The sequence below is a fragment of the Caloenas nicobarica genome, chromosome 16 (assembly GCF_036013445.1).
Source record: "Caloenas nicobarica isolate bCalNic1 chromosome 16, bCalNic1.hap1, whole genome shotgun sequence".
NCBI lineage: Eukaryota > Metazoa > Chordata > Aves > Columbiformes > Columbidae > Caloenas > Caloenas nicobarica.
In genome coordinates, this window is record NC_088260.1 from 10019257 (window position 1) to 10046776 (window position 27520).

The following is a 27520-nucleotide window of genomic DNA, read 5'->3' on the forward strand; positions in this document are numbered from 1 at the left end:
CAGACTGGCTTAGCTGATATCCCACAGCTGCGACTGTTCTCCTTCCTGAGCTGTTAACTCCTACTGTCATACAGCATGAACTCAATGAAATCTTCAGAAGATTTATAGCTTTGCAGAAAAGCAGTATAGAACCCTCAAATGAACTTGAAAGAAAAATGCAAGCCCAGCATTCTGATGCTTTGGACTTTTCACCATGCACATGGATTGTTTTGTAGCACAGTCCATCAAAAGAGGCAGGACGTCAACACCAACGCCATGATAAAGAGGCCCTAATAATTGTGGGTAGAGTTTAACTTTGACATACCAAGATGGGAAAAGATCAGTAAGAAATAAATATATATACACACACGTATATTTCAAATATATATAATATATATAGTGCATATATATAAAATGTATTGTATGTGTATATATAATATATGTACTTTGTATAAAAAAAAGCTTCACATTCAAGTATAGATACATATTAAAATATAAAGACAGGAGGACCTTTTGAAGTTAACCTTAAACAGACAGTCTATCATCAGCAGAATTCTTATTAAGATCATCAAGACATGTTTTCCCTAATTTCAAAATGTGATCAATTTAGACGGTTAGCGTTCCACTGATTGCGGAACACAACCCAATGAAAAGTGAGAAAAAGAAGGGAAAAGTGATAATGGAAAGTTAGATATAGTATCAAATACATCAATATATACATAAATCCTTCAGGTATCTCATGCCTGGAGGGAACAAAAGTGATTTTTTAATTTGAATTCATAATACGGTCTCTCAGTTGTTGTGGGTTTTTTGTAATCAAATTGTCATAGCCAAAGGAAAACGAAACTTGGATGATCAGAAGAAGAAAGGTTGAAAATCAAACTGGAGTCATCAACCCTGAAAGTTAGTTCACAAACCCTGATATGAAATATGGCTCATGCAGCCTTGTTCTGCACCTAAAACATGAAATGTATTCTGAGAGGGGGGAGAATATTGGATGGAAATTCCGAACCTCAATTAGCCCTGGACTGATTCAGTGTCTAAACAGAAATTCTCCCTCTTGAAATCCCAGTGGCCTTTATCTTTACATTGTTGAAATTATGATCGCAAAATCAGCGAGTAAATCATCCTGATTTTTTACAAACATTGACAATGAAAATACGAAGTGTATCTAACTCTGTAAATCTAGAAGTCATCAGTTTTTCTTGACGATACAGTACAATTTCAGAGCTGTAATCAGAGGTTTATGCGAAGAAGGCATGGCAAAAAACAGCCACAGTCAATAGGATGATGCCATTGATATTCACAACATTTCTCCACAGTGGCACTTCGCTTGTATCAGTCAGTTTCTTCTTCAGCGCTTCCTCTTCCTCCTTGCTGAGTTTGGGTCCTTTTTGTTGTTCTAAGCCACAGAACCAGTTGTATGCTTTCTTTAAGCATCCTGGTTCTTCTTCGCTTTCCTCATAAACTGGAAGGAATAACACACTGGTCATGAGATGTAAACACGGATCGCTGCATGCACTAGAAGATCTCCGTGACTGAGGGCATTTCTGTATTTAACACAGCAGTTCTGACTTATGGTCATAGTTACATGGAAACATTGTAGTACAAGGCAGTACAAGAATCAAGTTAATACTGTATTTTCACAGCTCACTTGGAAAAAGACTGATTTTCTACAAGTTGCAAGAGAGCCTTTCGGAGAAGACACTTGTGCCATTTGCAGCCTAGAGACTTGGTCTGGTATTGGAGAAGTAAACCATGCTGCAAAGCTTAAACTCAATTTTTTCAATACTTTCTACACTTTTAATTAAAAGACAAACCAACGAATTTGAGTATTTCTGTGAAAGGAACTTGGCAGCAGAACCAGAAACCCAGCAGAGAGAGCAGGTGGTTTTGCCCACATGGATGTCTGGTAATTCACCTTCATGGTGCCTTGCACCAGCTCTTTCAATCCTGGCTTCCAACCACAATTTCCAAGTGAATTCTCATTGTTTTATTCCAAGTGCTAGAGCCACACGCAGTTCTGCCCATGCACACCAGCTCTGCCCTAAAGCATCTCCACTGTTTCAGTCCTAGAACTGCCATCTAGCTACCGAGAGAACAAGATTTTCACCCTTCAAATCCACTTCACTTCTGATTGATGCTAAGTGTGATAGATTGGTATAAGGCAGCTTACTGACCATTTACATATGTGGGGTTTGAGGTTTTGTTGTTCAGAGGGAGGATGTCTTTGCATATCAAGTATGTTAATGTTTCTTCAGGAATTAAATAGAGATACTCAAATACATTGATAGAATCTGTAGATATTCAAGTTACCTGGTTCCTCCTCTTTTTCATCAGCTTTGTCCTCGTCTGCATCAAGATCAATACGTTCTTCTTTGCTGTTACGCAAAGACCAGCACAAGCGGTAAAGCTGCCATGAAACAAAATGAGTTTATAAATCTACAGCCTTACTATACAGAGACAAGTCCGTCTGGCCACCACATGAACAAGCTATAGGACCATGGCATCCCAAATGTCTCTTAAGTCAACGTCTAAGATTATTAGGAGTCACTGAAGATTTATGAAAGATAAATTAAGATGATTTCCTTTGTTTTCGTATAAGGACTATGTGACGTGGGTAGCTGAAATGTCAGGAGGTGATATACCAAGTAGCAGTGTTTAAAACTAGTGGTTTCATTGAGCTCCATTTCCTGAGGAGCACGACTGCAATGATACTCACGTGGATATCAGGAATGGGCTTAGTCATGAAGGAGACGGCCAGCATGACGATGGTGGAAACCCCAAAAAGAATAATTGCAAAGTAAAGGTAGTGAATCCCGCAGATGATGAATGGGCAGTTGGAAGGGACTGCGCAGCTGCCCGTTCCGTAGGCAAACTCCGCGATCATTCTACTGAGCCCAACCAGCAGCCCAACCATCAGGCCCCAGAAGGCACCCTGCAAATAAAGTGACAGAAGTTATCAAAATGAGTGATTTCAGGCACAGAAATAAGCTCTAAGCTCTGAGTAGTTGCTGGAGGAAACATGGAGGTAGTTACGTGTTACGTTGGCTTTGGCACATGGGTTTTAACCCAGGCTCTCTCAGTGACCGTACTTACAGCTCAGTGTAGCAATACAACCGAAAGGGGCAGTGACCAGCAGCTCAGAGAAAGAATATGGAGGACACTGTATCCAGCTCATTTCTCAAAATTCCTGTGTCTCCACACAATGCTCTCCTGAGACAGGACAGACTACACATCCCAAGGGCTGTTCTCATATCTTCTTATCTTTGAGGGCTAAATCCCTGACAGTTCTGCCATGATGGAACCAGTGTGTGTCATTCCTCCTGAAATATGTATCTGGTTTGTCTCCTAATGACCTTGTTAGTAATTAGTTAGAAGTTAATTCTCAATACTTTTGGTGGATGTTCTGCTGCTATATATATATTACTCTAGCCCAAAGTATAAAAGACACACAGGTATGTCAGCACACAAATTGAAATATGGGAAATTCTGTTTAATTTTTTTGGTTGTTTTACTGTAAAGGTGATTGAACATTGGAACCGGGCCTAGAGACACTGTGGAGTCTCCATCTCTGGAGATATTCATAACCCAAGCAGACAGGACCTGAGCATCCTGCTCTTGTTAGCCCTGCTTCAAGCAGAAGGGTTGCACTGGTCCAGAGGTGCCTTTCAATCTCTGAGTTTGTGTAGTCAAAAAACCAATGATGGCAACACAATTTTACACATCCCAGTTTTAAAATATTATAGTTTGAATGCTGGGTTTAAGAACAAAACAGTTTTAATTTTTCAGTGGTCAAAGTTACAGAAAGTTTTTGGAGTAGGACAAGATAGTTAATTCCATTTCTGGCAGAAAGAAGAATGATTCTGAGAAAAAAAATGTTGATAAATCTTATAAGTAATTACAATATTGGAGTTTGTCTTATCCCAGACTCTGATTCTCGGGAGCTTTGTTGCTTGTCTCCTCTATTTACCCAAATTTAAATTGTGCGGTGTACACAAACCCCTGAGGATTATACTGAATTCTTACTCAGGTAAAATTCCAGCCAGAGTCAATGGCAGATTTCCACAAAAGGCACAAAAATTTAATCCATTTGTGAGGTTTTGCCATATTGGGATAGGAAACAGAACATCCCTTGTATGTAAAACAGCTTTTTCTTGGAGATACACACAAATAACAACTGAACTGGTCTCAAGAGAAACTAGTGAGAGAAAAGTTTAAGCCATATTCAAAAACCTCTCTCTCTCGGCCTTCTCAATGAACTCATCACCCTTGGAGCAAACCTGAGCAATAGGCAAGTATTGTTACTCCTAGTACTGTAGAAAAGAAACTGAATTCCTGAGGATTGAGGTTTGAGAATGTCGAAGACCCCGGTTCCCACGACTGGCCTATGGTCCCATCAAAGCACATGACACACCTCATGCCTTCTCAGGCCTAAGTACACTTACTAAGGCCTAAGCACACTATTTCTCAGTTCACTGCTCTACAAATCAAAATCAGCGGTTCCCAGACAAGGTCCTAAAAGCAACGGGAAATAATGCATGAAACAACAGCATGTCTGTTAAAAGAATGTTAACAGAATACATAGTGGCCAAGAGGAAGGTGAAAGGTGATATGTTTGGTAAAGCAGTTCGGCGACCGACATCCTGAGAGATTACTTTCAACTATGTCTCCATAAATTATCCATTTGACACACTTCTTGCCAAAGTGATAGATAACCTAAGTTTCAGAGCTATCTAGGAATTCCGAGGTGACTCTTTATTTATCAGATTAGCAAATAATTTTTTCAAACTCATCTCTGAAACCTCAGGCCCTGGGGTATGGAAAATACAGAATCCCTGGGCCATAGTGGGATTAAAATAAACAGGAAGAAGTTGCTAATAGAAGACTCTAAAAAAAAAAGCAGTTCTCCCAATGCCTAAAGGAACATGCGGCATGTTTCCTAATTTGTACTTACCTGCTCGTTGACCCGCTTGCAGAAGATGCCAAGCAGGAAAACAGAAGCAATGGGAGGTCCCAGGTAGCTGGTAATGGACTGAATATAATCAAAGAGCTGCCCATTTTGAGCTGACTGCACCACAGGAACCCAGGCAATGCTGATGCCAATTAAAAGTAGCATAAATATCCTGTAAACATAGCCAGATATTCGATTAGCCACCTGCTTAAAAGCATCTATCAGAAAGAGAAAAACAGCTATTAATCAATAATTTAATTGTCCATTTTGTATTTCAACCAGCAAAATCAATTATAATAGCCAATTACCACTGAACAAACAAAAGACATCCAAGTTGGATATTGTGTCTGACAAATATCCATCAGCATACAGCTAAACACGCAATCAAAACATAGAAAACCGCTCTTCCTTTCTTTGTTATGTCTAGAGACAAACCAATAGATCGACTACAAGAACTAGTTCATTGATGCTGTAGTATGGTGTAGCATAAAGCCTATGAAGAGATTTTAAAATAGTTCCCTTTGAACAGCAGTAGGAAGTGTTGAGAATTAGTTCAGCTACTTCATGCACCGCTGCCAGTTAAACTGGAAGCAAGGTGGTTTCTTTTTTTTCTGAAAAGACGGGTACGGTGGGCAGGCTGTCTGGCCACAGGAGGCCACTGCTGCGCTGCCCGCACACTGGCACTGGCACCGCCAGGTTCCACCGGGCACTTGGTGCGTCTGTTGGAGGCTGCAGCCTGTAAAGCTCTAGTGCTGGCTGTGTTTGTACTGCTGGGGAAGACTCGGCTGCACTCACCTTCCAGCTAACATAAGCTCTTTCTCAGACGGTCGTGTTCGAATTTTGGTGTAAATGTCCATAGTGAACAAAGTACTAGCACTGTTGAAAATGGAAGTCAGGGAGCTCATGAGGGAGGCCAACATGACCGACAACATCAGACCCCGCAGACCTGAAATACAAAGAGATGTGACTGGGGGATGAGCATTCAGGGAAGAGTCACAGTGCTTGGCACCATCCACCGTGCTTGTCTGACCCTTTCAAGTCAGCCAGGATGACCGTCTGGAGCGTTTGTGTGCTGATGCCTGCATGACGTTCTCTTGCATTGCAAGCACAGTGATATCTGCTGAGCTTTGGAAAAGCCATTTACAGCAGCGACAGGGCAACTCCTTTTAGAACATAGGTACTTCTTTTGCGAATACTGTCTGATTAAATGCTGAAATAGCAAGAAAAAACCACTAAGCAGACTTTTCCCAAAGGTTATAAAAATAATTCCTCTTGTTTGCAGGTAAGTGCTCACTTGATATGATATATATGTAAACCAGCTGTTTGGGGAAAAAAAAAGTTTCTTTTACCATTTGAAAATCAGAGTAAGCTACTTTTCCAGATGGTATGATCTAGGCAACACAGTAGAGGGAATTACTGTACAACAGTTCTAATACAATGGGGAAGTAGTAAAGATATCAGAGAAGTATCATGGTCTCTTTAATATCACAATCAGTCTTTCTAGCCTTATGAACCAGCTCTGTGGTTTTCTGCAGAAATTTATCTTCTGTGTATACATTGTCCTCTCCAGAGTGGTGCCCTATTCTCTCATTGAAGAGGTGTACTATAGGACAATGCATACATAGAATATTTTCTCCTCCCACCTCAGTGGGTTTAGCAGAAGGACTGCAGGTGTAGGCCTCCGACTCCGAAATCCTGGCAGAGACAGTCTTTTATAAGTCATTGGCAAAGCAGGTTCTCTTTTACCGTCACAGAAAGGGAGTTCAATTACCATTTCATCACCCAGTATTTGCCACCTGAGAGCTGACATTATCAGTGTGTAGCTATTATGCACCTACAGCCACAACTGATACAGACTTCCCCTTTGATTAATAGTACATAGTTCTAGCAAGAATTTTTGAACTAAAGCTGGGACTTGAGCTCCCTCTGTCACCTGTTTTTACAGTCTGGCAGCCTTGCCTTTCCTAAAACAAACAAACAAACAAATATGGTGTCTTACCATTTGGCATAAGCTCCACTACCATTTTTGGGTAAGCAATGTTTGTACAGCCAACTGCGGTGCCACAGTACTGCTGGCAGATTTCAGGCACAACGCAAGCCACCGTATCTGAGAGAGGATAACGAGACAGGGTTAGACAAGGTCACATTAACAACAGATTGCTCCCAAATTAGTGGAGCTTCTAAAATTTATTTCTGCATTGAATCACTGGATGGACACGCTTGCTATCGTCCTCGGTCTCCTGGCAGGGAGGAAAGTGATTCTAAGCCTCTAGCCTTACGGATTTCCTCTCTAAAAGAATACTGAAAAGTGCTGCAGGTCCAAAAAAACCAGACCAGACCAGAACTGAACAACATAAAGAGAGCAAGTAGAAAAACAAACACAAAGACCCTTTCCCTCCAACCTGAACATCTCTCCTCTGCCTGCTGCTAAACACACTGACGGTTAGAGAGAAGGGAGTCCGGCACTTCCCCCACACTGCGCTCGGGACTGGACACGGCCCAAAATATTGCTGTGTCTGTGACTGACGAGCCTCTTCCTCTGATTGCCCACAGAGTCTCAGTCCTGGACAGCACTTTGCGCTCATTCAGCCATAGTGGCTGTAACAGACAGGTGGGGAGGGACACTGGGGAATTTCTCTCCCCTAAAAGGGACAGCAATAACATTAGCAGAAATCTGGGACCAGGGAAAAGAGGAAGACCTGTGGCTTCTTACAGTGCTGTTGGTTTTTGTGCATACATGTGCCTGGACAATTTGGACGACAAGATGACAATCTAACAGGTATTTTGGAAACTGAGAGAGATTGGCAGTGAAAGATAGGCCGCAAGAAGAAATTTGTATTTCTGTATACATTTGCATACCTGTATACAAAATTCGGCTGATCATTCCAGGCATCACTATGATAAACATGGGCAAGAGCTTCAGGTATCCACACAAGATACAACCAGCCTTCACATGGGACATGTTCTTGCCTGAGAGACATCTTTGGACAATAACCTGTCAACGAGACATGGCAAGTTATAATACTTCTTAACTTCTGTGATAGTGAAAAAGCCTAATTACCATTTCTGTCACTAGGAAAAATAAAAACTACACGAAAAATCAAAGGATATATTTGAAATAAGTAAAGGAAAATATTGTTTATTCAGTGTATGTTTAAGAGGTAAGACTTTCTCACGAGATGTTGTTAAAGCAGATACACTAAAAAGCCAAAAAGGAATAAAATATTTACCTGAGTAACAGATACAATTAGATCGGGGTGGGGGGGTTGTTTGTTTGTTTACAAATTGTGATGACTATCTCACAATTCAGAGTACAGATAGATCACTTGCTAGAGACTGGGCACGTTCACATGTCACAGTTGCAGGAGGACACTTTACTCATGTCAGTGCGACCTCTCAGGGAAACTGGACAGTAAGTTTTAGGGAGAAGAAAGGAGGGTTGGGGAAGAGTCTCCAGACTGAAAGACTTGATAGATAAAGAACATCCTCTCAAGACAGTGCATGCAAGGTGAAAGCTGCACAAATAGGAAACAAACTAGCACTACTGAAAGGGGAATCGTATCTAGACCCAGTCTAACAAGGATCATTGACGCATGGTTTCCTAAGTCAATGTTCACATTACAACCTCTCTGTTTTCACACGTGGTCACAAACAAAAAAAGAGAAAGGCATTGTACACAGCATCTGCTGTGCACAGTGTATAAGAAGAATTGAAAGAACACACATTCAATTTCCTCACACGTGGGACCGGTTTAGAAATCAGAAACTGAAAAGTCACTGACCAGTCTTGAAACAACTGCCATTTCTGTGACCCAGCATTGAATTACAGTGAGGGAAGAGCACCCCTGGATCCCATTGTGCTGCAGAGTTTTGTGTTCTGCATTTCCAAGGCACATGGCTTCCACATTACCTGATCCGTGCACCAGTACCACATAGCAAGGATGCTCAGACCAAAGATGATCCCTGGCCACGGCAGATCTCCAGTGATGGGATCTCGGAAGATGTGAAAGGAATCCTCCCGAGGGGTGTAGCATTTTGGATCAACTGTAGTGTTCCCATAGGAGACATTGGATGGAATTGCTTCCATATACTTCTTCATGAAAGCATCATATCCTCCTACTTCAGCAAATGCTGAAAAATAGAAAGTAAAAGTAGCGATAAGGTATTTCATACTGAAATCTCAAATAGAGCTAGAGAATGTGAGGAGAAAAATCTCCTTCAGATGGATGTAAAAAGCCCTAGCCAGTATACATCAACATTTTCAGAAAACAGTATACAGTGTTTTGTAAGTATTCACACAACCGAAGTACCAAAGTGACCTTTCTTTTAGGTTTCTGTATAACTTGCAAACATTGTTTAGGCTCCACTGTCTCAACATCTCTTATACCTGCCTTGCCAAGAAGTGAAATGAAGATACATTATTTCCACATACCGTTAACCTAGGGAGAACCCAAGGCAGGGTCTTACCAGGTTAGGTCAGTCTGGAGTTATTTCTGTTGTAGCAACAGTGGAATAATTTAACTTCAGTGAAACACCTAGCTAGAGGAAAACCAAGTGCTGAGTAACTAGAAGAATAAGGAAAGGACACTACAAATTCATGGAATCTTATCACTATTTCTTTCTTATGATCCCTTCCTATTAATTCTGTTTAAGAGCATGATTTCTGTTTTAAAATGCATATGGTCCTCTGGACACACACATTGTCCTATTCATAAATATTTGGTTAGTATATTTTGTCCAGCTGGCAATGTAATGACATCCACAGATCAACAACAAGGCTTACTTAAAATGTTAATATGTTTGGAATTTTTAAACACAAGCTAGCAGCTAGAAACAAGGAAAAAACTGTGAAAGGTGACCAACAGCTCTTCGCTTCAAATCAGAAGATTTCATGCATTAGCATCTAAATATCTATGAAATTACAATCTTCTTAAAACAAGATACTCTCTGAACTTCTCAAGAGTATCATCATCAACTGCAAACAACTCTTTTATCTCATTAGCGATACAAGTCTTGTCCTGGGATATATTACCTTACACATTCAGCTGTGCTTTGGAGATGGAGTGGTCTCAGTGACTAAAGGGCTTGGCAATATGCCTGTTTTCTTCCCTGATAAATAGGTATACGAACTAAATTCTGCTGCTTAAGATAACAAGGTTCCAAACTGCAGGATCCATTTCCATAGCCACTGTGAGATTTGTGGTTGAACATTCCATTTTAATTATTCTAGTTTACTTACCAAATCCCATGAGAATGAAGGATCCCACTACCATGATAAATGTTTGTAAGGTGTCTGTGTAAATCACAGCTGCGAGGCCACCTAATGGCAAAGGAAAGTCAAGACAAATAGGTTACCTGCTGTGCAAATACCTCAGTGGAAACTCCCCCTTTTGTTTTTCCTTTTCTCACCACCTCTTTCTTTCAAACAAAGACCATTGTAAATAGCTCCCCTTTCAGGTTTTCATTTCTCCCCACTTACCCACCGCCCTTTTTATCTTTTTTCTGGCTCCCCTAGTTTCTTCGATTTATCAAACTGCTCTGCAAACTCACCTGTGATGGTGTAAAGAGCAGTAATGGCAAGTAGGATTATTATGGCCAAATAAAGATTCAGCCCTATGGCCAGCTGTATAAATACAGCTCCAGAGAATATGTCTGCCTATAAAAGAAAAAGTGGTAAATTAAGTAACATTTACATTCATGATGAAGGTATATTATACATTCATGCTTACATATTGAGGGACAACTTAATAACAAATTACTTAAAACTCAGATTACACTTTCTGCTATGTGCAGGGATGGACTCTGTGACACCTCTAAGCCACAGCATGGTTCTCTTCATTTGATGCTACTCTATAAATCACTTTTTCTTTACTGTTTGCGTAACATGTGGTATAGCTAGTCTTGCTGGTTCAGGACAAATAGTGATTGAAGGCAAACATCTTGTATTATCTCTGGTTTTAAGTTCCTGTCAGAATAATTGGCATCAGTAGACTAACAGAAGAGACCCTTAGCTCTTGCATAAGAAAGGAATTGTTCAGGTTTCACAGTAACACTCCGGGATTTTAATCACATTAAATCAGTTCCTGATTTAGAGATAATTTGCATTAATATTATTTATCCAAGTTTGCAATCAGTGTAACCTACTCCAGTGCACTTGTAATGCATGACTGTAAATTATGCTTTCACTGGAGGTTTGCATCTGTACCTATCCTTGCTCCTGGGCTCATCTCCAATCCCACCCGCACACCTCCTGTCTCTATACCACACCACCTATTCGAGGGCTCTCTATAGAGAGTCCTGTCCTCAGTTAACAGTACAAGTCCTAGTGGTGTTCAGCAAGCTCAGGAGCTGCAAAACGCTGCAGGAACTGCCCATATGCAGGGTCTGAGGAGCAAAGACAAGCAATATTATATGTGCCCTGGGCTAAAGCTGCACACAGCATCACTGCAGGTGGCAGCTCGTGGGAGGAGCAGGAGGTTCCACAGGTCGGGCTGCGGGACAGCCAAAGCCTATGATCACACAACAGGCTCTTGCACCACTTTTGCCCACACTAGGCTGGGGAAAGGCAGAGCAGACATACTAATAAGCAGTTCTGCAGCTTGGTGAGCTGGGAAATGCCAGATGAAGAAACCCTCTTCATTCCAGAGACACTGAAACCAAGGGAATGATCTCACCCTGAGGTCACTCTGGAGAATGAGGAAGAGGTACAGACCTCTGCAGCAAGAGGTCCTCCAGCCCTACTGCTCTTACGCCCAGAAGCGGTGTGAATCACAACAGAGGTCTCAATCCCCAAGCTCTGCCTCTGGAGCAACTTCAGATGATTTGATTTCTTACAGGTTTGAGTTTGGAACTGGGAACCAGGACTTTCATCTCAACTCCAGTGCTTCTTAGACCATATTCTCTGTCCCTCTCTCTACGGGAAGACTTTTTTTTCCTCTCTTTTCACACCATTGATCATCTTATGTCACGGATCTTTCTTTTATTGTTCTTGGCTTTAATTTAGCCTACATAGCATTAAATATTAATGGCCCTGAAATGATCCCCACAAAGAAATGTATAGTTAATTATTTAGCATCCTGAGCAATACATCGGCTTCTTCAAATTGCTGAGTTACCTTCTCACTTTGCTGCTCCTCCCTCCCAATTAGATTATTTCCTTCCAATGCTTCCTTGTTTCTCCATTAATACTGTTTTATGGACACTATTTAATCCTTATCTTATCTCTGATCAGAGTAAATCTTTCCTTTACATGCACGCTATCTCTCCAAAGCCATTCACAGATCGTGCAGGACCAACTGGCAGAACATGTGCCACCGGAGTGAATCCAGCTGCAACGGGAACGTGGGGGTCAGGGCAGTGGCACACACTCTTTACCCCCTGCACCACCTCTAAGAGGAGGTTATCCTTCTACCTCCTCTTTCCCCCAGTAAGTCTATACCAATCCATTTACTACTGAAATTATGCATACTGACTGTAAAGAAAATGCTGTAATACATTTAGAAGTTCCAGTTTACAATTAATGATTTCTTCAAAAGCATTCAGGTCTTAATTCCCTTTTGCATTGACATAATCTAGCCGATTACTCTCCATCAAGGTTCTATTTTACTAGGCCATTTTCTTTGGCATAATGACCAATATCAGCAACACTGGTGGCCAGCAAGCCCCTGAAAGCTGTTCTGGGCATTACTCACAAAGCACTGGATGCTTAGGAAGCATGCACATGTGAGGCACCTGTGCGACAAAAATCCTTTGGGCTCAAAGATCATGTGTGATCCCAAAGATCAACACTTCGCAGCACGGCCTTGTCTGGCAAGTGGTTGGTTAGCCATAAAACAAGGTGAGAAATTGATAAAAAATACCCGGCAAATGTGCAGGAAAAGAAATGCTAGTGACCTTGTATGGAAGTGCGCAAAGGGAATATGATCATCACATGGGAGTGGGCACTGTGCCAGAAAGAGCATGCCAGGAGTTATATGACCTGATAAACTATATTGTTCCTTGGAAAGCACCTAATATTTATATAATTAAGAATGTTAGATAAGAATTTAACACATTAAGGAAGCAGCACATAAAATAACTACTCCAGAAACAAGATGCCACTCTTCTACAAGGCTAAGCAGCAGCGAGTATCGCTGCCAGCCAAATTGATAGGTGTGACTGCCTGTTAAGGGCAGGGCAGAAACCCATCCTTCCATATCAAATCTCAGTGAGCCCCAAAGATCACAAGGGAGTGTTTGCAAAAACACAAGTCAAGGAAGTAAAATGCAAATGTCCAAGCCAGAGATGGACTGCCAGCACATGGGTATGTCTGGATATACAACGTGCCTCTGGGAAGAGAGACCTGCCCTAGCATCACGTAGCATGAACATCACAGCACAAAGAAGCTAGCTAGGGTCCAGGATGGAACAGCCCTTCCCTCTCTGCTTCTGGAGCTGGCTCATCTGGACACAATTTGGCATGGTGCTACACAGAGTGGTACAGAAAATCCTACTCTGACATCTGCTGACAGTACCTGCAACCTCTGACTGTTCTGTCTATTCTGAATAAGATATGGGAAGTAAACCAGACCTGGAAAAGTCCTGCCCTGCCAAAGATAGTGACATAAGCCAACAACGCAGATGTTTGTATACTACAGAAATCTTTGCCACATTTGTACATGGGACAGACACTGTCAGAGTTGTTCTGGGCAGATGGGTGCAACAAGAGAAATGGTTAGAGGAACTTGTGCACCAGGTTTTTCCCCTGCATGGCACAAAGACACGGTTCCATGGCAATTCCCCACACACATCTGGAATAATTGGGTTGATGGGAAATGGGAAGCTGGGATGGGCCAGTGGTAGAGTGGGATCCAGGTAATCTGGTGCTGCATGGACCTCCTGACTGCTGGTTTGCTCCCTAATAAGACAGGAACACAAGAGCAGGAAAGAGTGCTGCAGCCTCATGGCCACACTGGAAGCTTAAATGGAGAACACCTCTTGCCTGGAAGCAAGAAACTCCAACTGAAATGGGATCAAATCCCATGACAAGATCCTTAGGCATAATAGAGGCTGGAAACTGAAGATAGTAAATTCAGAATGTACATAACACCTTGATGGGCTCATTACAAACATGTGTTGCAGAATAGGACTGTGAGTCATCTGACTGGAAGAGTTTCTCAGCTGCAAGAGCTGCCAGAACACCGTGTCATACCTGGGATTTCTGATTACAGTAGTTATGCACAACAACAGCAAATTAACTAATCCTCTTGAAATATATGGAAATCCAGCTCTGAGGCCAGCTCCACAGTACCAGGCTGTTTAATTTATAACCTCTCTAAGGATCAGTTATCGTCAGGATGTGAGAATGAGAGCAAAAGGCCAATCTTTTAGCTTAAATTGCACTATTATCACTCAGCTCCCATTCAGAGGGCAAAGAGTAATCTGCCATGGCAACTCCTGCAAAACAACAGATTGAGGTATGCCTGAACTGTGGACTTCTTCAGAGGCTTGGTGGTTTCAAGATATATGGAAAATACGAGTTTCCTTCACTACTTCACAGCAACATAACCACTTACTGTATAAACATTAACTTTGTAGCACCTTAAACTTTATACCAACCACTTGCTCGTTAAAAGAATCTCTCTTCTTCCCTCCTTTCACCTCAGCTGTTATCGTTTCCCTCCTTTGCATTTCTCCACTCCTTTATTTTCTAATTCCTATTATTCTCTTTTTCTCCATAGCCCTCTTGCTCTTTCCCATCATGTATATTACTGATGACATGTTTCACCATAGGAGAGTAAAACATATAAATATGAAGTTTGGGGACAAAAAATCCTGCTCCTTGAAAACTCAAGAGCACACTTTTTTTCTGGAACCAAAAACGATATTCCCCTTAGCAGAAGGGCCAGGTGGTTGGAGTGGGACGTTATGTGTCCAAAGTAATACTAAGAAGTTTCTAAAACTACATGGTTAAACAACCAGCAGCTATTATTTCTCAGAAATAACAGAAGCAGACAAAAGGGTACAAACTGGTAGGTTGTGATCTTTTCTGCCATGTGTTTCACAGACCCCTAAGATAACAGACTGTAATACAAGTTTCCCTGCACTCAGACTTGTTCTAGAGGACAGCATAAGTAGAAATAAAACTTAAAAACCTCAGAAAAGAAAGAGAAAGCACAAGAAGCATCAAGAGATATTGCCAGGAAGGCAAAAAACCTTGAATCGTGGAACAGATCTGGATACACACTCTCACTAGACAGAATACAGAATATACAAAATCTTTAGCATCCTTAATTCAACCAAAGACTTCAAATCAGAAACAACTGACCGATTGTGTGAGCAATATTGTAAATAGGAGCTTCTTTTCTTTAGATCAATGTAGGATGGAAGAAATGCTGTAGAAGTTTTACTTACTGAGATCTTTGTGAAGATATACAGGAATAGAGAAAGGACTGACAGGTAGACCTGAATCCGTTTCCCACCATAACGCTTCTTCAGATACTCTGGCATTGTCACCACCTGCAGAGGGGGCAGATAAAGTTTCAGAAAATGGTGAATAGATTCAAAGCAAATTAGAGAAAGCTTTTTGCTATTCCGATACTGTAAGAGTGGAGGGCAAATGGAAGGGAGCTCCAAATGCAGTTGCGAGGAAGAGCAGCTCCAGGAATCAAAGAAGAACGAGGAGAGAGTACCATGTGCTTCTCGGGTCACGTCTCAGAACAGAGAATCCTCACTTTTCCTACATATGCAGAGATAATATAGTACAGTTCTAGCATGCTGAGATCTTGTGCCATTCATAATAGCTCTGCAATATTCAAGACCTGATCCACAAACATGAGCAGCAAAAAAAAAGCATAACGTACTGTTTTGACTTACCCCAGCTTTGATGTAGATGGGTACAAACAGCCATCCTAGAACAACCACGAATATCAGAGCCTGCAGCCAAGACAAGATCAGCTGAATTAGCCTTCTCTCTTTAGACAGCACTCCCAAAGACCATTTATCCCACTCAATAGCAGCTGGAGAGCATTGAAACCACATAAACCTGCGTATTGTGAGGGTGGGGAGCAGGAGGAACTGCTCTGGCCTTTGATTTACAGTTGATTTACAACTGATCTCTTCAGAGCAGGCCCAGGGAGCCTGGTTTAATGATGGTTAAAATGCAGCCAGCCCATAGGACTACTGTTTCTAGGGAATATTAAGGAAGGTGAAGTCTGCTACCTGAGACCTATTTGCTAGCACCTTGATCCCAGAGCCACTAATGCAGGATGCTTTCCCACTCGCAATCAGGAATGCTGCGATGGTATGTTGTGACATCTCAAATCTAGCTACTGGGAGTGTAGTGCTTCTTTTGATTATTATTTTGATTGTTAACTGCCTTCTATGCTGGGTCTCTGTGAGATGGCCATATGTTTTACAACAATCCCATATACTGTACAGGATGTACCACATGCATTTAGTAAAATATTTTGTGTTTCCACATTACTGTTTCATAACATATTTTGTGTTACCATGTGTATTTTGTGAGCTATAGATCTTACCGTATTGCAGTATCACAGTTTTCTGATTTAAGTGGCCAGCAAATGCTGTCTGCTATAGAGTTGTACATATTAAATCAACAAAAATAGAAGAAAATCCTGCTCTCAGAGCTGTACTCTGCATTTATTCTGTCCCCAGGGCTTAGAGGGCTTTTTTAACTGTATCTTTTAAGTTCTCCGCTTAGATCAAAACCATAAGATGGACAATAAATACTGGATCAGCTTCTGTTGTCATACTAACACAAATTAGAAATCGCTTCAGCGGAATAATAGAGATATACAAGTGCAATAACAGTCAAACTCAGTATTTCTTTCAAGAGGAGAATCAGATCGTACAGTCAAGAGCAGTATTTCCACCATGTCTATTAACCTGTACACCAGTCCCACAATGTCATCAGTAATAAACTGTGTACTGTATCTACTCAAATACATACATGCATCATTGCTTCTTCCTAAACAATGGTTGTACACTGCGTACTGATATTATTCCATAGAGAATCTCCCAGGAGATGAAGTGTTAGAGATGGATATGTTTGAAGAAGGATACAGATCCTAGAGATGTGAATACCATGAAATTCCAAGCAATGCTCGTTCTGTTTTTGTTTTGCTTCGTTTTGGTACCAAGAGGAGCGGAATAAGGTTTGTTACAGGACTAGTGTAAGCAAATAGAGAAAGATGACAGATTAACTGTGCACATCTCATTGAGTTCAATTTAGCCTTTATGCTTCTTCTTAAATATTTATATTAAATGAGTACTTGACTATTTGCAGGAACCATCTACTTGCTAAGGAAAAAAGCCACACGTCTCAGGGTGGCATGCTTTCGCTGCGCAGAATTATATGCACAGAAAGTACCGACCTATGTATGGCATTAAGTCCTTTGTGTCATGGTATAATCCCCTCCTGGATGGCGAATTAAGCAGAACAAGACCATTGTTATCCACACCCACAGAGCTTGAGAATACAAGGAAATGGACTGAATTAGCTCATATGGATCTCTGTGCTGTTGCAGTTAACACTACCTCAAGTAGTTCATTCAAAGTCAGCTTGGATATCTCTACCCACACTGCAACCATAGGAAAAACATACACATAATTAGAGGAAGGAGAAAGTGAAGAGGAAAAGATTTTTGGAATGCAGGTGGTTGTGAAGGATGCCCAAAATTTCTCACAGCCTGTGAAGAAATCAAAGCCCCCTCAACAATTCCTATGTAGCAAAATGCTGTAAAAAATACTATGGATTACAAAACTGATAAACTCTTCCCAAAATCCTGAGGCCTAAAAGTGCTCTTCATAAATACTTTGAAAGTAATAAAAAGATATGTATGGAGAAGAGACTCCAGCAATTTATTGGTTCAAATGCTCTCTAGAAAGCCTCATTCAACAGAAAAGAGTCATCTTCTCTCAGTGGCTTGCACAAGGATCGAGGAAGATGAGCTAAACAGTAGATAACATTGGCATTTACTGGTCGGTGCAGAAAATAAGTGTTGCCAAGCACAAACTTTGAGATTAGGCAATCTTATTTTGATTACTCTCTGCAGGTAATCCTGATGTCACAGATACATTCACTTAAACGCACGCCACTTACATTCCATTCGTATCCTCCGATGGCAATTCCTCCACCTGCTGCTGTTCCTGCTATTCCCACAAAATGTCCGCTGCCAATGTTACTGGCAAACAGAGAAGCACCAATCTGGAAAAAGAAAGAACAATATTTGGCTCTTAGGTCCTGTTCATGGTAACCTGGAGAAAAATCACGTTCGTTTGGCATTTTACACTCATGCCTATCAACAAATGGTGATTAAGAGAATTATTGACAACCAGCTTCCTTGACAACTTTCAAGACTCCCTCTTATTGTTCCACCTCAAACCTGCGCCTGCAGCCATCATATCTACAATAACGAGAAATGGGAAGTTGCATGAAAGATCTTCTTCCAATTGAGTCAAACAGTTTATTACACCAATACAAGTTTAAAAATATTTGCAAAACTTGACTGATAATTGGATGATGCGCAAACAATTAGGGAAGAAGACTGTGCTCTGCCTTGCTCAAGGAGGACACCATAAGTACATACCCACTTGTCAACCTGGTGCTTCCTATTTCATGTCCCACAGTCTGTGGAACTAAATGTATCGCTGGTGAGTTATATAGACTTTGTACTTGGTTCACTTTTAGTCAAAATATGATTGATTACTGAATTAAATTCTGAAAGCTGCATAGGAGAAATAGCTGCTGAGAAAGTGCTTCTGGAAGATACAAACAATAGCAAATCAAGGAGTTATATTTAAGAAGTGTTGGATCTCTAAGACCCCCAAATATTGCACTGATCATACAAATGTAACAGTGAGGAGAATGTAGGAACTGATGAACAGGAAGAGATTTACAAAAAAAACCCACCAAAACCACCACACACACAAAACAACAACGAAAGGTTTATGTTGGATCACAGACAGGCAAGAGCCGTTCACAAAAGAGAGACCATGCCAAAAGATCTAAACCTTCATCAAACAGCTCAGACAATACAAAGATGAAGAGAAAAGTTATGAGCTTCATTTCCTCAAAATGAAACTATTAAAGGCAGCAGAAATGCCTAACGATAATTTACAAGGTCAGACACTGAAGGATGCAGGGAGAGAACTTGCACATGAATAAGAGGTTGGATTCGGTATTGTAGGCAGATATGAGCTGAAGTAGTTCTGAAATGAAAAGAGGCGAATGAACTTTTTAAAATTCACTTCTATTTTTTCTTAATGTCCTCTGAAAGCTAACAAAAAAAAAAAAAAAGGAAACAGGGTTAAAAATAAAGAAAAGCATATACAAAGTAGGCAAAAGAACCTCTGCTGACCGGCTTCTAATGCTGTCACTTGAGGTAGATTTCTCTTGTTGAAAGACCCCAAGGAGTGAGGGATTGGCTGTGTGGTACTTAGTTGCAGGCTGGGGCTAAACCACGATAATCACAAAACAGAGGGTGTTTTTCATGTTTTATATGGAACATACAAATAAAATTCATCAGAGGATTCTACTCTTTCTTTTCCAAGCTTACTTTTTCTTCCTTTCCTCAGTTTGATCTCCTGATTTCTTCTAGTCTTTTTGCAGATAAACTGTTCTGTTGCTGTGACAGGAAATTTATGCCTCTAAGTTCACCCATTCTTGATTTTTTTCTTTTTTACATATTTCTGGAAGCCAGGTGTGCCCTACAGAAATGTTACCGGTTCGTCATATGACAGATATTTCTACAGGAATGATAAGTGTTGCAACAAAGCATTAGCAAATAAACAGGACAGATCACTGGTAATGAAGAAAACTTTTTCTTCTAACCTTTTTGTGAGAGCAACAGTGTTTTCCCTGCAATGACTGTAAAGAAACAAACACCATTTATACCAGGCATTAGCACCAGTCCAGTGCTTTCCCTGGAGATGAATAATTAAACTCAAATCTAGGTTACTAGAAATGCAATCACAGAAAATATTAACCACACTAATCTCTGATTTTATTTAATGTGTTCCCTCTCCTGTTTCAAAAGTTTTAAAATGTGCTGCAAGCAGATCCAAGTAACAAAAGCAGCTAATGAAGAACTTTAAGAACTGACAGCTGTAGTAAGCTTTGGCTCAGTGCCTGAAACCCCGGGACATATTGTAACATTTACTGACAATGCTGTGTTCACAACTTTATGCAGAGTACAATTGTATTGTAAGAAAAATACAAAACCAACCCAAAGCAATGCAAAATTATCAGCATATTTAGGGCCATCGCAAGGACAAAACAATATGAGTGCAGATACCATTTCACTTTCTACATTTTCTTCTCTGAAGTAGGAAACGCATAGCACAGCAGAACTGAGAGATCAACACATACTAATAATAGATGCATTTTTTAAAACGTTTTCTATTGTTACGTATACATGGAAAGGTAGAACGTATCTTCATAGCTGGAAAAATGCACATTATCCTTAAAACTGCAGCGTGGTTAAAGCAAGAGGAGTGTTTACCGAATATGCTTGCACCCTGTTAGCTGCTGATGCCAGAGGGGAGAGAGAAATTTCCATCTGCCAGGGCAGCGCTCTGAGGATGAGGGAAGGCGGCAGATGGGCTCTGGGCCCAAGCTGTCTTGCTGAAGAACTTACTGCTGTGGTATTTCTGTACTGAAAATGCTGATTACTGGAACTGCTCAATTTGCCATCGGTAAATGCCGCACTACACCCATACATGACCTAAAGAAGGCTGGGCTGAAACTGGGACATGAGATAGGGAAACAATTTTCTAGAAGTGTTAGCTGTTCTCAGTGAATGTGTTAGTGAGTTAATTTTAAAAACAGGCCTTGGAGGAAAAGTAAAGAAAGTTTATTGAAAGGAACAAAAGCTCTTAGGAGGACAAAAGACCGAACTAACCTGAGTCCAACGTGGAACATTAACTCTTTTAGAATCTTTTAAGAGGTCAGGTTTCAACAAGAGTACTCTGTTCAGGAAGAGTATCACCACACTGCAGACAGATGATGATCACTATGTTTTTTCCATGTTATTCATTAACTGTTTCACCTTGCTCTTTTCATTAACTTGAGGATGCACTGACACCCTGGCGTTTGCTGTTCCAAACCACATATTACGTACTTTGCAAATCAGTGACCACAGCAGCGACAGCGTGCAGACTTTACAGCTTATGGCTTTTGTCCCTCCCAGGACCTGCTAATACACATCTGATGCCCCTAATGTCTGCTTTCCAGCTTGCAAGTGTTAGCACGGTATCAAACCCTTTTCGCCGATCCCAAGCACACCTTGCCTGTGGCCTTCAGCCCCTTTGCCCAGACGCCCTCACATCAGCACCCGGTCAGGAGCTTTGCCCTGAGGCATCGCTCCTCCCATGGGTCCCTGCAGAAGCTGCTTCTCAAGCCCCTTTTTCCTGGACAAATTTCTCATTTCCTTGTTTGAGAACTACTCCTTTACGCTGTCCATGCTTTTAACTCACATCTCTTCCCTGCAACATGTGACTTTACCCTGATGGTGGGACATCTTCCCTACCTGAGTGGTTTGGAATCAGCCTTGATCACTTTGGAAAAATTAGTGCACTGCTTACAATGAAATATTACTAACACGCTTTCAGGGCTCTGAGACCCCAAGAAAGAAGCGCAGGTTTTTATTCTGCTTTCTCGATTACTCTGCAAATTCTATGTATTGCATTATTGTCAAATTAAACCACATTTATGCACTTCCCAATTCACTAGGCAAGAGAGATGGATATAAAATACACATAGAATGTGTGTCTGTCTTCCGACAAGTGCGATGGCTGTTGGAACCGCACAGTCACAAGTAGGCTGATCTGATACCTTTCCACCTTTGTCCTGTCAGACAGAAACGACACCTCCAGGCCAGCTGGAAAATTCTGACATAGTCTGTAGAAATCTGTTTCACTGTACTTTTCCTTTCATACCAGAGCTTTGCTTTCATTACTTTATTATCCTTTTTCTCTGAAAACTATTGATTTCACACTATTTTTTGCAAGGAACTTGACAAAATCATTAATTTCTTATTCTGCTTTACTTAGGAAAAGGAAATACAAATCCTGTTCATACCAGAGTTGGCTTTCCTGGCTGCTCACAGCAGTGTCATAATCAGCAAGTGAGGAGAATTCTGAGAACACATAAAACTCAACTGTATGCAGAGATCAGAAAAATCGTGCCAGTGGTCAGTTCTGATGGCCATGAAAAGAAGCTATGCCAAACCGACACAAAAATCTGGTGCGTTTTTTTTTCCTCTTAATTCTTACCTGTCTCACAAAGGTCAACACATAAGCGACAACAAACAAGCCAGGTTACATTTCTGTTTGAAGTGCAGTATGTCCTTGACTCTGCATGCTTCCTACCCGCTGTTCGGTAAATCTTTCCAGCCAGAGCTGGACTTCAGATGTCCAGCAGATACTCTTTGTCCTATTAGCATTTATGCCTCAGGAACTGGTATGTAAGGTAACCCATAATTTTGTGCAGTCAGCTCTGTCTGCAAAACTACAGAACCTGCCAAACAAAATTCAAAATCAGGAAAGCTTCAAAACGGAAGTTGGTTGGTTGTTTTTTAATTGCGTCTGAAATCCTGTTAATCCCATGCGAGTGGCTGCTACCAACTTCGACTGTTCTTCAGGACCAGATACTTCATTTCCTACACTGGTAGAAAGTATTTGGATGAAATGAACTCCTTCATCTAACCAAAGCAGCTAAAGCCGGCTTTGCAAGGCCCACTGTTAGAAAGTCGTCACTTTCCTTTAGGTTCTCTGTGTCTTTTTGGAAAATGCAGAGCTGGCTATGAGTATTTAAAGAGCCATATGTGTCTTTCCTGAAGACATTTCCCTCAAAGCCCGAGAGACCGAAACCAGTTTCTTGAAGATTCTTCTCTCAATTTCTGTAAAAAGAGTGTGGAAAGGGCACAGTATTTCATACCATTACCATTAACCAGCAGTGGATTTCAATTTCTGGTAATCACTGAAAATGTAATTATATACCTTGACCCCTAATTAACTACCGGAACTACTGAGTTGGCTCATCCACTGCACAGGGGCAGTGATTTCAGTGAACTGTCACAGAAGTGGCCCATTACCTCTGCAGAACAGCCAGAGAAGACCAGCTGTGGGCTTGGTTCTGCAAAATACTAAGCAACCTTCATGGATTCAGAACCAAAGCCAGACAGATTTGGGCCGGGATAACTGCCTTGCTTCTCCTTTATACATCAAGAAATTGAATCACGATCAGGCAAAGTGACTGATAAACATGCAAAATCCATATCAAAAGTGGGACTAACCTCCTCTTGGTTGCCAAAGTCTCCTCTAGTCTAGTAAACCACAGCTATTACATCATTTATGTAAACAGAATCCCTTTTCCAGGCTTGTAAGAAATCCCAATACATGGTCCCTGGGGGGTCAGAAACTTAGAGCTGTTCTGTAGATCACAGAACATAGCACAAGCACTAAGAAATACAATTAGTTTAAGGGAATTAAGTTTATAACAAGTTTGTGGAAGGACTTTTTTTTTTTCATTTTTCTCTGTTCCAGAAAGCAATTACATGGCAAAGGTCATTATCCTGAAATTGCAGGGAAGAAATCTGATAAATAAGACTCCACTTACTTACAAAACAACTTCCGTCACCCTGCCTCTGATCTACAGTCTTTAGAAATGTATCTGGGACTTCCAGAACAATCATGTGGTCCTGATGCAGAACTTCCAGCACAAACGAAAAGCCAAGGCACAGAATAAGTAAAAAAATACACACAGCATTAGCTGTTGCAGCACTGAGATCACATCTTTAACTGAACTTTCTATACTTTCATTGGTTTCCTGGCCATTTCAGCCCAGTTTGCACTGGGTGATGATGTCCTATCTACCTGCTAAACTGTGAGAACAGGTGTTTTGGAATCTGTTTTTATCCAAGGCAAACTTTCCAAGGTGGTGCTGCTGACATGGTATTTAGTTTGTGGTTTGAGTGCTTGCTGTTTGTTTATTTTGAGTGATACCAGGAAGAACAGCAAGAAGGGTTTATTTTTATGGCGCAGAAAGACACTGCTGGCATTCCAAAGGGAAGGATGGAAGGGGTGATCTTAGACTGCACGGATGACTGACAGTTCATCTGTGTTGAGCTCACAGAGTTTGGGCAGGAGAGAAAGGTGATCCCAGCAGCAGCCACTGCACTGGGGGCTCATCCCTTGTGTCTGCTCACTTGCTGAATCTCTTGGGTTTGCGTTGGCACAGAACTCTGTGTCAGACAACCTTCCCTGGATCTTAGGGGAATCATTGGGAGTTCTCAGTGGCGTTACAGCAAGACAGACATTTTTTATGGTGACTCTTCCCTGCATCCAGTCTTCCGCCTTCATTTACATCTGCACAAAAGGGTATTCATACTCACCCTTGACAGGCATACCGAATTGCACAAGGTTAAAACCAGCCTGCTGATTAAAGTGACAGCTAATCAAAGTAAGCTGTTTGGGTTTTTTCTCTCTCCCTAGAATTATGGGATTTATCCTAAAATAATTTGGAAAGTTTCTCCTTCCTCAGTCTTCCAATGGAATCTGAATTTTCTTAGGTCTACTGTGTCAAATGAGGAAACCTTTTACTGTCATTAGCCTTTAATCTTTTTATGTCACTGAAGAGGCAGTCCCTATCCCTTCTACAGGCAGACAGCAGCTCCCTGAAGCATGAGACTTGAAGATGTGTAGGTATTTCTGCAGCCTGCTTTAAGAAAATTCCTAAATTTGTTTACAACAAATATTTACTCTCACTCTCCCTTATCCTGTAACTGAATCCATGTGGATGGAATCTTGAATCAAAAGTCCTAATGGAGTGCAAAAACATTTTTGGAGCCTAAAGATAATCTTTAAATAAATTTAAACTATATTTTACCAATATCTTACAATATTTCCAGGATTTTCTCTTTGTACAGACCAGAACTTGTTACCAAGAGTGGAAACAATAGAGCAACACAAGGAAAAATTTCAGTAAATTAATTCCTCTCTCTGATAACCTCAAAATGAACCAGCTTCTTTGAGTGCAGTGAAAGTAATACATTCAAAATATTAAAATTTTTCAAGTGGACTGAAAGGCAATGCATTGTATTTGTCTACACTGACATTACTGATGTATCCAGGTTGATACAAGTTGGTCACATAAGCAATACAGCTCAGAGCTCAACACGGACAAGTGCCCTGACACTTTTCCCTGCCTATCAGGTGGTTTTTGTTGTACAGTTTGCCCTGTATCTGTTTGAAGTGCATTTACACAACAGAACCATCACAGTTTCAACAGCACTGTAGAGATACTTGATATTTAAGAACTAGACATAGTCATATGGAAGTGGATGCACATACAATATATAGCACTCACCGGCCACCAAACCATGCTTCGTCCAGCCAGGAAGAATCCACCTACTGTCCCTCGGTTGGCTGAGTACATAGCCTGGGGAAAAAAAAAAAAAAAAAAAGGAAAAAAGAAAGAAAGAAAGATGGGATCATATTTTAAGTATAATAGGCAAGCTATCCACTGGCTAAGAACAAACAGCTAGAATGGAGAGAGAAAATATATGGGGAGGGTAAAGTGGGAAAAATAAACAGAGTGGGTAAAAAGAACAAGCTTATCATGCAGAAAATAATATGACTGAACAATGATTCTTTTATCTAGGTCTACTTTAAGCATTCAAGCTTCATTGTGTCACCTTTTGTTACAGTGCAAAACATTAAAATAAAATTCAATCTAACCAACAAAATGATCACTCAAATAAAAGCTCATATGAACACTTCATCAGGGGTGCAACACCTTCGATTTCAGGTGTCAAAAAAGACTGTAAGTTGCAAGTTCATTAACAGAAAGTGTTCAGCTTTTTTTACTCAATACTATCCAGCCCCAGTAGATACCTACAAAAATCTATTTTCTTGTTGTGATATCAGCATTGTACCCACTTCTCTCTGAAGATCAAAAAAAGAAGCCAACTAAAATTTCCTTTTCACACTCTCATTTTGGATTTGTCAAAGGATGGGCTTTAGAGGGAAGCTTTATCTAATTTTTGTTAATTATCCAAATATTGGATTCCCATTGTCTCCTCTGATAGACTTTGAACAGGCAAATAAAGCAAGAAGACTTGGGCAAATTACCAGGTTGTTGGGGTTTTTCGTTTGTTTGTTTGTTTTTTTTCTGATGCGGAAGAAAGGAAGTAAATACAATAGATTTACATTTAACCACAGGTAACAACTGAATAAGTATTTGTCCAATAAAGAGGACATTGTTGCCGGAAAGAAATGGTTCTGGGAATTACTGAGGACACAATCGCCTGACAAGCCACAGATCAGCGCTTTTTTGTCACAAACCTTTAACACAAAGTTCAACTACAGCAAGAGCCAGACTTCCACAGCAAAGACCCAGCTCCCGCCCAGCAAGGAGTTCAGGTATCCTGGGAACTTCAGATTTTTTGCTATGTTTTTGACATCTACCACCACAATGAAGAGGTAAAGAAAAGGTTGTGTCTGTTTCATGTGCACCCCAAATTTTTGGTGCTCTTCAAAACATCCCAGCCCTGGGATGCTCCTGGCAAGCCGCGATTACCGAGAGGCAATGCCTCGTGTCCCCTGTTAATGGTCAGGTGTTCAGGTGACCAGGAGAGCTTGCCCCAAGGAAACCCAAATGTAGTGACATTCCACTGTTTACAGCTTTACAGCTCACAGTATTGGCCTATTCTCTTCAAACACATTAGCACCGAGGTTACACCGATAGGATAGTATCTGCCTTTCTCCATTAGCTGTGAAAGCACCGGGCTTTCTTTTCGATTAGGCACTGAGTTTTCCCTTGCAGTCCTCAGCACGTTCAGCACCACCGTGCTTAGACCACGAACAGAAAGACATTGCCATCACTTGCCACCCCAAACCCGCTCTTTCCACATAGTTTCAATGCACTGCACCCTGCAGTCAAGGTCCTGCTGGCAAAAAAAAAAAAGCCACGATAATGCTGCCCTCAAATGGCACCTGCAATCTTGAGCCATCTCAGTCCTTTGCTGAGGGTGACCTGTCGCGCAGCCGCAGCTGCGGTTTTACCCTCACAGCCCCGAGCTGCCCTCCCTGCACACTGACTGCACCTTCGTTCTTCTCCCTGCAGCTCCTCTCGTCACTCCTTCCTCTGGCATCACCTCCCACCACCAGTTCTCCCCGCGGTGCTGAACCCCAGCGGTGCACGTCGAGCCTGCCCTTGCAGAGGGACTCTGGCTGGCCGGGGCTTTACTGACCAGACCACTCAGCTCCTTCCCCACTACTTCCATTTATCCACCTACACAGATGCCTCCCCAGGTCACCATCCCCTCTCCAGTAAATATCCACATTTTCCCCACCATGCACTTCTTAACTATCTCAGTTAAGCACCAGAATCTTTATACAAACATGCATTTTCATTTACTAAGCCATTTTTCCAGGACTCTATAAACTACCTGCTCATTAAGTTAAAAAAAAAAAAAAGGATAAAATAAAATCCCAACCTACCCATAGTCCCACTGCCAGGACTACCAAAAAATAGAGGACAATAACAGAGATGTCCGCAGCATTGTTGATCCTTATGATGGTTTCCAT

General features: G+C 41.2%; 1 protein-coding gene across 3 annotated transcripts; it reads right to left on the reverse strand.

Moving 5' to 3' along the window:
- Window positions 1-1223: 1223 nt before the first annotated feature.
- Window positions 1224-27520, reverse strand: SLC5A1 (solute carrier family 5 member 1). 3 transcript variants are annotated; one of them, XM_065646057.1, is made up of 15 exons: window positions 27434-27520; window positions 25299-25370; window positions 18033-18137; window positions 15785-15844; window positions 15323-15427; window positions 10483-10588; window positions 10172-10252; window positions 8843-9063; window positions 7793-7928; window positions 6933-7040; window positions 5729-5879; window positions 4937-5105; window positions 2702-2917; window positions 2296-2392; window positions 1224-1447 (listed from the first exon to the last, which is right to left on the reverse strand). In XM_065646057.1, exons 1-15 carry the CDS (start codon window positions 27518-27520, stop codon window positions 1224-1226), a joined length of 1938 nt encoding a protein of 645 aa, XP_065502129.1. The 3 variants fall into 3 exon arrangements, with proteins under 3 accessions (XP_065502129.1, XP_065502130.1, XP_065502131.1); XM_065646058.1 differs by lacking the exon at window positions 6933-7040; XM_065646059.1 differs by lacking the exons at window positions 15785-15844; window positions 18033-18137; window positions 25299-25370; window positions 27434-27520 and having other exon boundaries at window positions 1224-1429.